Source organism: Scyliorhinus torazame, chromosome 23 (assembly GCF_047496885.1).
Source record: "Scyliorhinus torazame isolate Kashiwa2021f chromosome 23, sScyTor2.1, whole genome shotgun sequence".
Taxonomy (NCBI): Eukaryota; Metazoa; Chordata; class Chondrichthyes; order Carcharhiniformes; family Scyliorhinidae; genus Scyliorhinus; species Scyliorhinus torazame.
The window spans coordinates 12,901,668-12,917,162 of record NC_092729.1 but is presented as its reverse complement, the minus strand read 5'-3'; the positions used below and the strand labels follow the sequence as shown (position 1 = coordinate 12,917,162).

Sequence of the window (15,495 nt, the reverse complement as noted above, 5' to 3'; positions counted from 1 at the left end):
CTCCTACAAGACAGACTGGAAAATTAAGCCAACGTTTTGAACGTGGTCGGTATTAAATATAACAGAAATAGCACTTAAGTGTCAGAGTGGAAAGAAAAGTTTTGACCTCGAAGAGACTTCAGTTGAGAAAAGAGGAACTTAGCTGTTTCCGGAAGGATCTTGACTCAGATCTAACAGAATAATCTAAATTAGACATTCCAGGACGTTCCATTATTGGCTTCAAGTGCTGCTCTTTAACTTAACTTCCCATATCTCCGGAAGCTCCTCCTTCATGACTGAATCATGCCATTGGTCAATGTCCCACCGCATAACCATATACATCATGAAAGCCAGTTTGAACTTGATTGCCTGTGCTGAGAACCACAGTTGTAATACTGAACTAAAGGCCTTTCTAGCTCTGTTTCTATCTTTGCTAATTCCCCGCCCATTCAGCGCATGTTCACTTCGCTGCATTGAACACTGGTTCAGCAGCGTTATCACCACACTTGGTCAATGCTTCATTTCTATAGCTTTGGCACACTGAGCTGATTGGCCGTCACAGAGGACATCCAGGGCAACCAGCTTATCTGCTCTGTCCAGGCTACGGGCTGAACAGCAGTCTAATTTCCATTTCATGGGTTCCTTCCGCTCAAAATCATCACAGAGTCAGCAGAGCCAGTTCAGTAGAATCGTCATTTAGATCTGAAATGTTAACTGCTTCTCACCACAGATGCTGCTGGACGTGCTGAACTTATCTAACATTGCCTTTATTCTCTTGTGATCGGGTCAGCATCCAGCTATAAAACCGGGAGGTCGGCCTTTATATCAATGCATGGAATGTGCAATTGAGGAGATGTTTTCCCCCCAGGGAGTGCACGGGATATAGAAGTTGATACTTTCCAGATCACCTGATGCTGGTAACATTCATGTCGTTCAGGAGAAATTTGGTTGTAAACATTTGACTGATACAAAAGAGTTAGAGGAAGTACTGATAAGGTTGTATGAACTAGTATAAGAGGAGGATGGTGTGGAGTGTCAATGACAACACCTGAGCTCTTCGTCTGAATGACCTCTTTATCTACTATAAATACAAATAATAACAAATGCACTGAGTCGTGAATTAATGGAGAATGCACGAACTGACAATCCATGTCTGCAGTTCAAGAACCCTTCACATATGATCAGTTGTAATTTAACACACACTACAAGACTCTCTCTCATCCGAGTGGGAAGTTTGTTTCACGTCAAGAGAATTAGAACCTATCGTGGATATATTGCTGGCAAGACTTCAGTTTTAAACAATATTATCCTTCCAAAGTGTATCACACCTGTTAGAGAAGCAGCAGACAAGTTCACAGGTATTTATTGATGTAATCTGAATTCCAGTCACATAAATAAATAAATACAGTTAATATTGCACCAGCACGTCCTCATCTAAACATGGATGGATGCATTTGTGGGCATAACATGGACTAAATAGGTTAGGTTGGAGGGTGTTATCAGACACTGTGCAACATTTGTCTGTCCCTGAATAGAGTAACAAGTTACAACTTCAACTGCTTCAAGCTTTGAGAGAGAGATCAGGTTCAAGAGGTGGGTGATGGATATCACTAGAAACCTAATCCCAGGAAGGACATTCCTGTAAGAGCAATTGGCGTGATGCATTGAGTTTACAGACGGAAGTCAGAACTGTCCGATACGCAAAATGAATGGGCAAAAGTAGGGTACATGTGAACAGCAACGATATCCTGGCATGAACTGAAAAGACGTTTACATACGGAAGGAATACAGCAATAAAGGAAGTCATTTCATGCTCTCGGGCAAGGTTTAAACAGGGGAACCACAAGGATCTGTGATTGGGCTCCAGCTGTTCACAATTTCTATCGATGAGTTTGGTGACAGGTATAAAGGCAACAGCTGCAAATATGCTGTCAGCACGCAGCCAGGTGGAGAAGTCACTTGAGTGGCGATGGAATGAGGCATCATGGGATTCTGAGAGGACAGGTGAGTGGACATCAACCTGGCGGATGGACCGTAATGTGGTAAAAATGTTATGTTTTCCGCTTTGGTTGGAAAAGCAGAAAGTCAGAGATTTTACGAAATAGTGAGAGATTTGATATTAACATGGAAACGTAGAATATAGATGTAGTCGGAGGGCATTCGGCCCATCGAGCCTGCACCACCATTCAATATGATCATGGCTGATCATGCAAATTCAGTATCCCACTCCCTATTGGTCTCAGTACCCCTTGATCCCTTTAGCCGCAAGGGCCAAGTCCAGCTCCCTCTTGAATATATCCAACTTGCTGGCCCCAACAGCTTTCTGTGGTTTGTAAATCCACAAGTTCACAGCTCTCTGAGAAGACGTTCTTTCTCAGCTCAGTCCTGAATGGCTTCCCCCTTTATTCTTAGGCTGTGGCCCCTTGTTGTGGAGGACCCAACATCGGGAACATTCTTCCGCATCCAGCCTGCCCAGTTCCATCAGGATTTAATATGTTTCTATGAGATCCCCTCGCTTTCTTCGAAACTCCAACTGAATACAAGCCTAGTTTATCCAGTCTTTCTTCATACACCAGCCCTGCCATCCTTGGAATTAATCTGCTGAATCTTCTCTTGACACCCTCAAAAGGAAGAATGTCCTTCCTCAAACTAGGAGACCAAATCTTCACGCAGTACTCAAGATGTGGCCTCTTCAAGGCCCTGTATAACTGCAGCAAGACATTCCTACTCTTATACTCAAATGTTCTCGCTATGAAGCCCAGCATGCCATTCGTTTTCGTCACCGCCTGCTGTGTTCAACCATGACACCCAGATCTCGTTGCACTTCCCCTTTTCCTAAACTGCCACTGTTAACATATTAATCATCCTTCCTGCTTTGCCACCAAAGTGGATACCTCACATTTATCCACATCGTGTTGCAATTGGCAGGTATGTGCCCATTCCACCAGCCTGTACAAATCACCCTGCCGCCTCTTTGCATCCTCCTCACAGCACACACTGCCACCCAGCTTTGTGTCGTTTGCAAATTTTGAGATACTGCTTGCAATTGCTTCGTCCAAATCACTGATGAATATTGTGAATAGCTGGGACCCCAGCACTGAACCCTGCGGTACATCAATTGTCGCTGCCTGCCACTCTGAAATGGCCACTTTATTCCCACTCTCTGCTTCCTGTCTGCCAACCAGTTATTTATCCACTTCAATCTATTACCCACAATACCATGAGCTACAATATTGTCCAGCAATGTCTTTTAAGGGATCTTGTCAAAAGCCATTTGAAAGTATAGATACACAGCAACAACTGGCTTACCATTGTCCACTCTGAATAATAATTGGTCACATACTGAATAATTCCAGAAGATTGGTCAAGCATGATTTCCCTTCAGTAAATCCATGCCGATTTGGACCGATCCGTTCCCCACTTTCCAAATGCTCAGTTATTTAATTCTCAGGAACTTGGATGTCATTGTCCATATCTCACGAAAAGCTGGCATGGAAATTCATCAAACAACTAGGATGTCAAAATGTACAATGTCATTAATTGCAAGAATTTTTTCGGACAGGAATATAAATGTTTTCTTGCATTTAGAGAGCCATGGTGAAACAATATCCGCAGCGTTCCCTATAATTGTGGCCTTCTGGCATAAGAACAAACATATGTGCCACAGAAATAGTGGACTCGCTTCACTATATCCATCCCAGGGATTGCGTAGCTGTCCCCTCAGGAGACACTGATAAAAATGTGTTTGTGTTCTCTAGTGTACAGTTGCGAATGACAGATGATCCGACTGAACCAAACATTACTCTCTAAGACTCGACTGGTGGATGGAGAATGCATGTTTCCTGGCAGCCTGGGGAGACTGTCTCTAAATTACAAGGAGACCATTTTAGACATAGATCAGGAGGACATTCGTCACTCAAAATCTGCTGACTCTTTAGCGTTCGCTCCGATAGACAGCACGGTAGCATTGTGGATAGCACAATTGCTTCACAGCTCCAGGGTCCCAGGTTCGATTCCGGCTTGGGTCACTATCTGTGCGGAGTCTGCCCATCCTCCCCGTGTGTGCGTGGGTTTCCTTCAGGTGCTCCGGTTTTCTCCCACAGTCCAAATATGTGCAGGTTAGGTGGATTGGCCATGATAAATAACCCTTCGTGCCCAAAAATTGCCCTTAGTGTTGGATGGGGTTACTGGGTTATAGGGATAGGGTGGAGGTGTTGACTTTGGGTAGGGTGCTCTTTCCAAGAGGCGGTGCAGACTCGATAGGCCGAATGGCCTCCTTCTGCACTGTAAATTCTATGATAGATAACTCTGGGCTAAATCCTTGGCATGTTGAAGATATATGTCGAAAACTTTCGCGTAAAAAATACATCAACCGATAACTTGATAGTGAACGAACATGCTGTTATTGTGGAGGACCAGCTATGATCCTGTTGAGTGAAGGAGCAGTAACAAGGCGTTGAATGTTCTGTTCCTGCTCCTATGTTCCTGTATTCCAATCAACTGCAGCTCCACACTGGGACTTTGACAGATGAACCCAAATATTAAATATTAGTGAATGAGGTCCCATGCTCCAACTGTTCAGAAATAGTTATGCGACTGATTGATTTCGAGACCGAAAAATTGATGAGAGCAGAATTGTACACTGTAGAGATGGGAGATTTCTTCACAGATTACCAAACAGACTGTGCAGTACAACTGGCGGAGTTCCATTATGGAATGGATGTATCTGTGAAAAGTGATCATGTATATTGTGAAAGATGTAGATGGGGAGAAATATTCTGAGGAGTGTTGATAGCTGTTTTAATCAAGGACATTTGACTCCGCCCCCTCCGCAGACATACTGCTCAGTTTGTTGCCCATTTGTAGAATGGAGAATGAGGAGAAGGTTTTATGACAATTTCATACAGCTGAGCCCTGACTGAAGTATCAGTGAGGAAAGTTCAGTTGTGCAGACCGCAACACATACGCTGGAAATTATCACACAGCGCCTGAAATTAGGAAATGTAACAGAGCAGAAAGCACATCAAACATGCTGACAATTGCCATTGATATAAATGGGAGAAAAAGCACTGAGCAACAGACAGGAAGACTGTGGTTTCAACTCAAATTAGATTCACGACAAAGAAAGAGGAACTTAGCAACTGTGAGAAATGAAATTGACTCAAAGATAAAAGAACAGCTCCAAATATATGCAGTAGGAAATGTCACAATACTGTGAATAAAAAAAGTTCCCACCAGCTTTGTCAATACCTTGGCAGGATTAGTATTCACAAATGCAGCACCCGCCTCCTCAATGTTTACCTGTTTGCACAGACACTGAGTGGGTTGGTTGACCTGTGCGGGATAAAAACCGCGACCTTTGGTAACACTGGCAACTACAACGCATGTTTCTTCCCCAGAATGGCGCAGAATTAAGTGACTCTGTCAATGCTTTTGGTCCACGATTCCTTCAAAGCTGCCGAAGCTGTGAGCTGATTGGTAGCGCCAGAAACTCAATTGACAGAAATTGGGGAATTGGGCGACGCAGTGCTGGAGAACCAAAATTCAATTAACTTATTACATAAGAATCTGGCTTACTTGATTCCAACCTAAGCTCAAAAGGATTAATGCCTTGAATACCGTAACTGTTACACTATAAGGACCGCGTTTATTTGCTATTTGCTCAAGAAAGTATGAAATCTAGTCATTCAATAGCATGACGGTCTTAACATTCCACGAATGGCCCCTAACAGACAAAGAGGGAAGAACAATTCCACAAGTAGCACAAGGAAATTGGAGGATAAAAGTAAGTGCAGGGTGTGAAGAGACTGAGAGATAAATGCTGAGCACAATAGTCAGCTGAAACACCGATTGCAAGGCTCCAGTGTTTGTTCACATTAGAGATTACATCTCAGTTATTTACAGTGCAGAAGGCGACCATTCTGCCTATCGAGTCTGCAGCAGCGGCTCTTTGAAAGAGCACCCTACTTAAGCCCATCCGTTCACCTTATCCCAGTAGCCCATCAACCCCAGCTAACCTTTTTGGACATTGAGGGCAATTTAGCATGGCCAATCCACCTAACCTGCACATATTTGGACTGTGGGAGGAAACCGGAGCACCCGGAGGAAACCCACGTCGAAACGGGGAAAACGTGCAGACTCCGAACAGACAGTGACACAGGCCGGGAATCGAACCTGGGATCCTGGAGCTGTGAAGCAGCTGTGCTAACCACTGTGCTACCGTGCTGCCACATTAATTCGACAAGTAGATACAATCTGTCACAAATAGAAGCGTTAATGTTTGATTCATAAATCAACACCCCTTCAACACGATCCTTGGGCAAGTGATTCTCTGCCTCACACATTGGTGGAAAGGACCCACTTGGTGTTTGAGCTCAGCAGTTATTTGGCGGTGTAACAGGCTAATTAAACACTATGTAAATCAACTGATAATGTCCTCAGGGTACATCCACTGATCAATGCAGTGTAACAGGGCCAGGAGGTCAGTCGAAGTAGCAGACACTCTCTTGGCTTGCTGCTGTCATCAAAATCGCTCGACATTCCCCCAATCTAAAGCCAGCTTCACTTTTTCATTGCTGCTCACACAGAATTCAACACAGTTAAGTTCCTGGTCCGATAGTACAAACTAATGCAATCTCCACCACTGGCATTGCTTTAACTCTCTCCGCTACCAGCGTTCTGACGCCTCGGGGCCCAGATCCACTATTCCTCTGCTAGTACACACACCAAGCAGAAGCCAAAAACACACTCGGATCAACAAAAGATTGCTGCACTACTCACCAAAGAATAGCAAGAGGACACCACCCTCCATGTTCACTCTGAGGGAGCTGAGGACATGTGAGTTGGAAGGACGGCGGGTAAGTGCCACTTCACAAAAATTCAAACCAGGAAATGTTAAATGAGAGAGGTTATATCTACTAGGAGGAAGTGACAGTTAAAGTCACAGTTAAAGCAACAGCGCTGAATTTTGCACAACAAAGGCTGAAACATTGATAAGATAATGTCATGTTCGAAAATGTTAACATTTGTAAGTTACACAATGATCATGTGTTGTTTCGGTTGTGGAGTTAAATGTAGCAGATGTAACAACTTTAAACATTTGTGTTTGGTTGGAGATTGGTCTTCATCATAGTCAGGCATTCTGATTCTGTGAGGGACATTTCTTCACTTCAATCTCTTTTGGGATTGGCAGTACAGTACCACAAGTGGACAGCACTGTGGCTGCACAGCGCCAGGGCCCCATGTTCTATTCCCCGCTGGATCACTGTCTATGCGGAGTCTGCACGTTCTCCCCGTGTCTGCGCGGGTTTCCTCCGGGTGCTCCGGTTTCCTCCCACAGTCCAAAGATATGAAGGTTAGGTGGATTAGCCGTGCTACTTTGCCCTTAGTGTCCAAAAAAGGTTAGGAGGGGTTATTGGGTTATGGGGATAGGATGGTTGTGAGAGCTTAAATGGGTCGGTGCAGACTCGATGGGCCGAATGGCCTCCTTATGCACTGTATGTTCGATGTTGTATGATAATGGACCAGACTGCAATTTTCAAAAATGTTCCATTTGTAAAAGAATGAGTAATGGATAAGTCTGCAACTGGTGTGTATAATATGACCAGGAGTTGTCCTATCGAAACTTGGAAATGTTACAACTCTGTAAGAGGACATTCAGCCCATTTTGTTCATGCCAGCCGGGGAGACCAGGGTGCCTTTATAATCCCACCTTCTTGCACCCGGTTCATAACCCTGTCGCTCACAAACATATCAGGTGCAGATGAGGGATTTTAAAGAAGGGTTTGGGGTCATGGACTCCACCATCAACTCGGGCAGCGATTTCAAGGCACCCACTTCCGCCTGGGTGAAAATGTTCGTCCTCATGTCCCCTCTACTCCTTCTACCACTTCAGTTGTAACTATGTCCCCTGGTTCCAGACTTCTCGACCAAGGGAAACCACTTTATTCTGTCCATTCTTTCACATCCATTCATAACTTTGCACAGCACAACTAAGTCACCCCTCAGCCTTCTTTGTACCGAAGAAAATAACCTCAAACTATCCAATCTATCATTGTAATTGCACGTGTTGAGCCCTGGCAACATTTTTACAAACCTCTTCTGCACTCTGTCCAGTACAATAATGGCCTTCCTGTAATGTGGTGACCATTACTCCAGTTGTGGCCTCACCAGTATTTGATACAATTCCACCAGTGGACCCTTACTTTATATTATATTCCTTTGCCAATGAAGGAGAACATTCCATGTACTTTCTTTCCGACCTTGCCATATTGAACTGATACCTTTGGGGATCTGTTTACATGTACACCAAGCTCTCTCACTTCATTACCCTCTCAGTCTATTCCCATTTCTTGTGTACTCCCTATAACTGCTTGTCCTCAATAAATGCTGACCTCACACTTCTCATTGTTTAATTACATCTGACAGTTGATCGCCCCTCCACTAACCCATAGAACATAGAACATAGAACGATACAGTGCAGTACAGGCCCTTCGGCACACGATGTTGCACCGACATGGGCAGTCAAAAAAAAAAGCCATCTAACCTACACTATGCCATTATCATCCATATGCTTATCCAATAAACTTTAAAATGCCCTCAATGTTGGCGAGTTCACTACTGTTGCAGGTAGGGCATTCCACGGCCTCACCACTCTTTGCGTAAAGAACCTACCTCTGACCTCTGTCCTATATCTATTACCCCTCAGTTTAAGGCTATGTCCCCTCGTGCTAGCCATTTCCATCCGCGGGAGAAGGCTCTCACTGTCCACCCTATCTAACCCCCTGATCATTTTGTATGCCTCTATTAAGTCTCCTCTTAACCTTCTTCTCTCTAACGAAAACAACCTCAAGTCCATCAGTCTTTCATCATAAGATTTTCCCTCCGTACCAGGCAACATCCTGCTAAATCTCCTCTGCACCCGCTCCAAAGCTTCCATGTCCTTCCTATAATGAGGTGACCAGAACTGTACGCAATACTCCAAATGCGGCCGTACCAGAGTTTTGTACAGCTGCAACATGACCTCATCACTCCGGAACTCAATCCCTCTAACAATAAAGGCCAACTCTCCATAAGCCTTCTTCACAACCCTATCAACCTGGGTGGCAACTTTCAGGGATCTATGTACATGGACACCGAGATCCCTCTGCTCATACACACTTCCAAGAACTTTACCATTAGCCAAATATTCCACATTCCTGTTATTCCTTCCAAAGTGAATCACCTCACACTTCTCTACATTAAACTCCATTTGCCACCTCTCAGCCCAGCTCTGCAGCTTATCTCTGTCCCTCTGTAACCTGCAACATCCTTCAACACTGTCGACAACGCCACCGACTTTAGTGTCGTCTGCAAATTTACTCACCCACCCTTCTGCGCCCTCCTCTAGGTCATTGATAAAAATGACAAACAGCAACGGCCCCAGACCAAATCCTTGTGGTACTCCACTTGTAACTGAACTCCATTCTGAACATTTCCCATCAACCACCACCCTCTGTCTTCTTTCAGCTAGCCAATTTCTGATCCACATCTCTAAATCACCCTCAAACCGCAGCCTCCGTATTTTCTGCAATAGCTTACCGTGGGGAACCTTATCAAACGCTTTACTGAAATCCATATACACCACATCAACTGCTCTACCCTTGTCTACCTGTTCAGTCACCTTCTCAAAGAACTCGATAATGTTTGTGAGGCATGACCTACCCTTCACAAAGCCATGCTGACTATCCCTAATCATATAATTCCTATCTAGATGATTATAAATCTTGTCTCTTATAATCCCCTCCAAGACTTTATCCACAACAGACGTGAGGCTCACCGGTCTATAGTTGCCGGGGTTGTCTCTACTCCCCTTCTTGAACAAAGGAAGCACATTTGCTATCCTCCAGTCCTCTGGCACTATTCCTGTAGCCAATGATGACATAAAAATCAAAGCCAAAGGCTCAGCAATCTCTTCCCTGGCTTCCCAGAGATTCCTTGCATAACTCCCATCAGGCCCCGGGGACTTATCTATTTTCAGCCTGTCCAGAATTGCCAACACCTCTTCCCCACGTACCTCAATGCCATCTATTCTAATAGCCTGGGTCTCATCATTCACCTCCACAACATTCTCTTTTTGCTGAATGAATACTGACGAAAAATATTCATTTAGTAACTCACCTATCTCTTTAGACTCCACACATAACTTCCCATCCCTGTCCTTGACTGGCCCTACTCTTACCCTAGTCATTCTTTTATTCCTGACATACCTATAGAAAGCTTTTGGGTTTTCCTTGATCCTACCTGCCAAATACTTCTCATGTCCCCTCGTTGCTCGTCTTAGCTCTCTCTTTTGATCCTTCCTCGCTACCTTGTAATTATCAAGCGCCCCAACCGAAACTTCACACCTCATCTTCACATAGGCCTCCTACTTCCTCTTAACAAGAGATTCCACTTCTTTGGTAAACCACGGCTCCCTCGCTCGACGCCTTCCTCCCTGCCTGACCGGTATGCACTTATCAAGAACACGCAGTAGCTGTTCCTTGAACAAGATCCACATATCCAGTGTGCCCAACACATGCAGCCTACTTCTCCAACCCCCCGCCCCCCGCCCCCCCCCCCAAGTCATGTCGAATGGCATCATAATTGCCCTTCCCCCAGCTATAACTCTTTCCCTGCGGGTTATTCTTATCCCTTTCCACCACTAACGTAAACGTCACCGAATTGTGGTCACTGTCCCCAAAGTGCTCACCTACCTCCAAATCTAACACCTGGCCTGGTTCATTACCCAAAACCAAATCCAATGTGGCCTCGCCTCTTGTTGGCCTGTCAACATATTGTGTCAGGAAACCCTCCTGCACACATTGTACAAAAAACGACCCATCTAATGTACTCGAACTATATATTTTCCAGTCAATATTTGGAAAGTTAAAGTCTCCCATAATAACTACCCTGTTACTTTCGCTCTTATCCAGAATCATCTTCGCCATCCTTTCCTCTACATCCCTAGAACTATTTGGAGGCCTGTAGAAAACTCCCAATAGGGTGACCTCTCCTTTACTGTTTCTAACCTCAGCCCATACTACCTCAGAAGAAGAGTCCCCATCTAGCATCCTCTCCGCCACTGTAATACTGTTCTTGACTAGCAGCGCCACACCTCCCCCTCTTTTTCCTCCTTATCTGAGCTTACTAAAACACCCAAACCCCGGAACCTGCAACAGAAATTCCGGTCCCTGCTCTATCCATGTCTCCGAAATGGCCACAACATCGAAGTCCCAGGTACCAACCCACGCTGCCAGTTCCCCTACCTTATTTTGTATACTCCTGGCATTGAATAGACACACTTCAAACCACCTACCTGAACACTGGCCCCTTCCTGCAAAGTCAAATCTGTGCTCCTGACCTCTATACTCTCAATCTCCCGTACCCTAAATCTACAATCCAGGTTCCCATGCCCCTGCTGCATTAGTTTAACCCCCCCACCCCCCCCCCCCAAAGAGCACTAACAAATCCCCCCCCCCCCCAGGATATTTGTGCCCGTCAGGTTCAGATGTAGACCATCCTGTCTGTAGAGGTCCCACCTTCCCCAGAAAGAGCCCCAGTTATCCAGAAATCTGAATCCCTCCCGCCTGCACCATCCCTGTAGCCACGTGTTTAATTGCTCTCTCTCCCTATTCCTCATCTCACTATCACGTGGCACGGGCAACAACCCAGAGATAACAACTCTGTTTGATCTCGTTCTGAGCTTCCATCCTAGCTCCCTGAAAGCCTGTCTGACATCCTTGTCCCCTTTCCTACCTATCTCGTTAGTGCCAATGTGGACCACGACTTGTGGCTGCTCCCCCTCCCCCTTAAGGACCCGGAAAACACGATCCGAGACATCACGCACCCTTGCCCCTGGGAGGCAACATACCAAACGTGAGTCTCTCTCGCTCCCACAAAATCTCCTATCTGTACCCCTGACTATCGAGTTCCCAATTACTAATGCTCTGCTCCTCTCCCCCCTTCCCTTCTGAGCAACAGGGACAGACTCCGTGCCAGAGGCCCGTACCCCATTGCTTAACCCCCCCCCCACAAGTATCCAACGCGGTATTCTTGTTACTCAGTGGAACGACCGCAGGGGATCCCTGCACTGACTGCTTCTTCCCAGTCCCTCTTACAGTCCTCGCCACCAGAATTTATTGGTTTGTGGCAGGGGGGGGGGACCTTCCCAGAGGTCCGAGGGACGAACTTCCGGTTCCCGCCTTATATAAAAAAAAATAAAAAATAAAACAGAAACGAAGAACAGAAACGGGACCAGGCAAGTGTTTTTAAAGTAATTGCTCACCTCCCGACAGGCCTCTGCACTACGTTCCCGCCGAAATTCAACAAAGGGCTGCTCCTGCAAGGTAAGTGTTTTTAAAGTAAATACTCACCTCCCGGCAGGCCCCTGCACGCCGCTCCCGCCGAAATTCAAAGGCATCTATATAATTTTTGAGAAAATAGATATCCTTCTCACTAACCAAAGCTCTGCCAATATTTGTGTCCATAAGACCAAAAGGCAGAGGATTAGAATCGGGCCATTCGACTCATCGAGTCTGCTCCGTCATTCAATCATGATATTTTTCTCATCGGTATTCTCCTGCCTTCTCCCCATAACCCCTGACCCCCTTATTGAACAAGAACCTATATATTTCTATCTTAAAGACACTCAGTGATTTGTCTTCCACTGTAATTTGAGGTGAATAGTTCCACCAGTTTTCCATCTTGTGGTTGAATAAAACAATCACATCTCAGTTTTAATGGATCATCCCTTCGGTAAGAGTCTCTGCCCTAGCGTTCTAGATTTTTCCGACGAGTGGAAACACCCTCTCCACGTCCACACTATCTAGAACTCTCAGTTTCCTGTAAGTTTCAATAACATCCCCCCCATACCTTCTAAACTCCTACGAACAAAGGCCTAGAGTACTCAACCGCTCCCATACGACAGCTCTTCATTCCAGGGACCATTCTTGTGAACCCGCTCTATCCGTTCCCAAGGCCAGCACATCCTTATTTTTATATGGGGTCGAAAACTGTCCAAATGGGGTCTGATCAGAGCCTTATACAGCCTCAGAAATACATCCCTGGTTGTGTATTCTCGCCCTCTCGACATGAGGCTAACATTGCATTTGCCTTCCTAACTGCCAAATGAACTGGCATTCGGACTTATAAGTCCCTGTTCCTTTCTGGTTTCCTGAGACTTTTCGCATGTTGAATCTAGTCTATGCCTCCAGTCATCCTATCAAAGTGCGTAGCCTCACACTTTCCCACATTGCAGCCCCGTGCTTCCTCAATGCTCCCTGTCCCTTTGGATATCTTTGTATCATCTGCAAACTTAGCAATAGTGCCCTCAGTTCTTAATTCGAGATATTTAATGTATATAATAAAAACTTGTGGCCCCTAAATCCACCCTGAGGCACAGCACTAGTCACCGGCTGCCATCCAAAAAAAATAACCTCTTTTCCCCCACCCCTCCGCCTTCTGCCAGTCAGCCAATCCTCCATCAATGCCAGGATCTTAACCTGAACAGCATGGGCTCTTAACTTATTTAACAGTCTCCTATGCGAGACCTTGTCAAATGCCTTCTGGAAATCTAAATCAATCACATCCACTGGTTCTCATTTGTCTAACTTCCTTGTTACCTACTCAGACATGTCCTCCACGTGAAGAGGCCTGTTTGATCATGCCTTCTCCAAGTACTCCACAATCTTATCTTTAATTACGGACTCTAAAATCTTACTAAAGACCGAAGTCAGGCTAACCGACCTATAATTTCCTGTCTTCTGCCTCCCACCCTTCCTAAACAGGAGTGTTAATTTACGCATTTTCCAATCCTCTGGGACCCTGTGTGCCACCAATGATTTCTGAAAGATCATCACCAAAGCCCCCACAATCACCTCAGCTATCTCCTTTAGAACCCTTGGGGTATAGTCCATCCGGTCAGTTGATTCATCCACCCTCGGACGTTTCTGTTTCCCCAGAACGTTCTCTTTAGTGTTGGGCACTAAAGTTAACTTTGCCCCCTGGAGCAGCACGGTGGCTCAGTGGTTAGCACTGCTGCCTGACGGCGCCGAGGTCCCAGGTTCGATCCGAGCTCTCGGTCACTTTCCGTGTGGAGTTTGCACATTATCCCCGTGTTTGCGTGGGTCTCGCCCCCACATGCCAAAAATGCGCTGGGTAGATGGATAGGCCACACTAAATAGCCCCTACATTGGAAAAAATGAATTGGGTACTCTAATTTAAAAAAAGAAAACTGTGCCCCCTGATTCTCGGTATGTTCTGGTACCCCACCGACGCCTTCCACCGAGAAGACTGATGTAAAGTGACTATTCGTTCTCCTGCCATTTCTTTGTTTCCGATTACGACTTCTCCATCCTCAGTTTTCTGTGGTCTAATGCCTGTTATTGCCTCTCTCTCTTACCCCTTATATATTTCCAAATACCTATTGCAACCTTCATTTGTATTACTGGCTATCTTACCCTCATACATTATCCTCTCCACCCTCATTGCATTTTTAATAATCCTTTATTCGCTTTGAAAGGCTTCCCAATCCTTTGGTTCACCACTAATACTCGCCACGTTGTATGCTTTGTATTTTGCTTTAAATCTTTCCTTGACTTTCCCCGCCAGCCCTGGATGCTTCGTCCTCCCCTTAGATGATTCCTCTTCCTTGGGATAAATTTCTGTTGTACCTCGCGAATAACCACCAAGAAGCCCTGCCTTTGCTGCTCCACTGTCTTCCCTGCACGGCTCCACTTGCAACCAACTCTGGCCAGCTCCTCCCTCACGTAGTAGGTTCCTTGATTCAATTTCAAATACCGTTCCATCTGATTCTTTGTTCTCCGTTGAAAACGGTGGTAGTGGGCGGCAAGTTGCACAGTGGCTAGCACATTTGCTTCACAGCGCCAGGGTCCCAGGTTCGATTCCCAGCTGGGTCACTGTCTGTGCGGAGTCTGCATGTTCTGCCCGTGTCTGCGTGGGTTTCCTCCGGGTGCTCCGGCTTCCTCCCACAAGTCCCGAAAGACGCGGTGTTAGTGAATTGGACATTCTGAATTCTCCCTCTGTATACCCGAACAGGCGCCGGGGTGAGGCGCATAGGGGCTTTTCACAGTAACTTCATTGCAGTGTTAATGTATGCCTATTTGTGACAATAAATATTATAAAAAAGTAAAAATGCATTCGATCCCACTCTGCTTTCTGCCCCCAAATATTATCTTCACCTTAAGTTCCTTCTTTACGTCTGCCTCATTATACATCACCAAACCCAGAATTGTCTCCTCCCTAGTGCATTCTGTCCCAAGTTGCTCATAAAAATAATCTCTTAGGCAGTCCACGAATTCCATTTCTTGGGATCCAGTAGCAACCTGATTTTCCCATTCCACGTGCATCTTGATGTCCGCCATGATTATTGTAATATTGTTTTTTTAGCAGCTGTTTCTATCTCCTGGTTTGGCTACTGCTCCAGATCCTGACTACTGCCTGGGCATAACTCAAATCAGGGCCTTTTTTTCCTTTGCG

At 45.5% G+C, this 15,495-nt stretch overlaps 1 protein-coding gene across 1 annotated transcript in view; it reads right to left on the bottom strand.

The window, feature by feature from the left end:
* The window catches only part of LOC140399699 (uncharacterized), an 89,611-nt gene extending 82,815 nt beyond the window's left edge, over positions 1–6,796 (bottom strand). The window contains exon 1 of the mRNA XM_072489233.1: positions 6,760–6,796. Coding sequence (XP_072345334.1) covers positions 6,760–6,790 — 31 coding nt within the window. The 5' untranslated portion in view covers positions 6,791–6,796. The remainder of the gene's footprint in view (positions 1–6,759) is intronic.
* Positions 6,797–15,495: the final 8,699 nt, after the last annotated feature.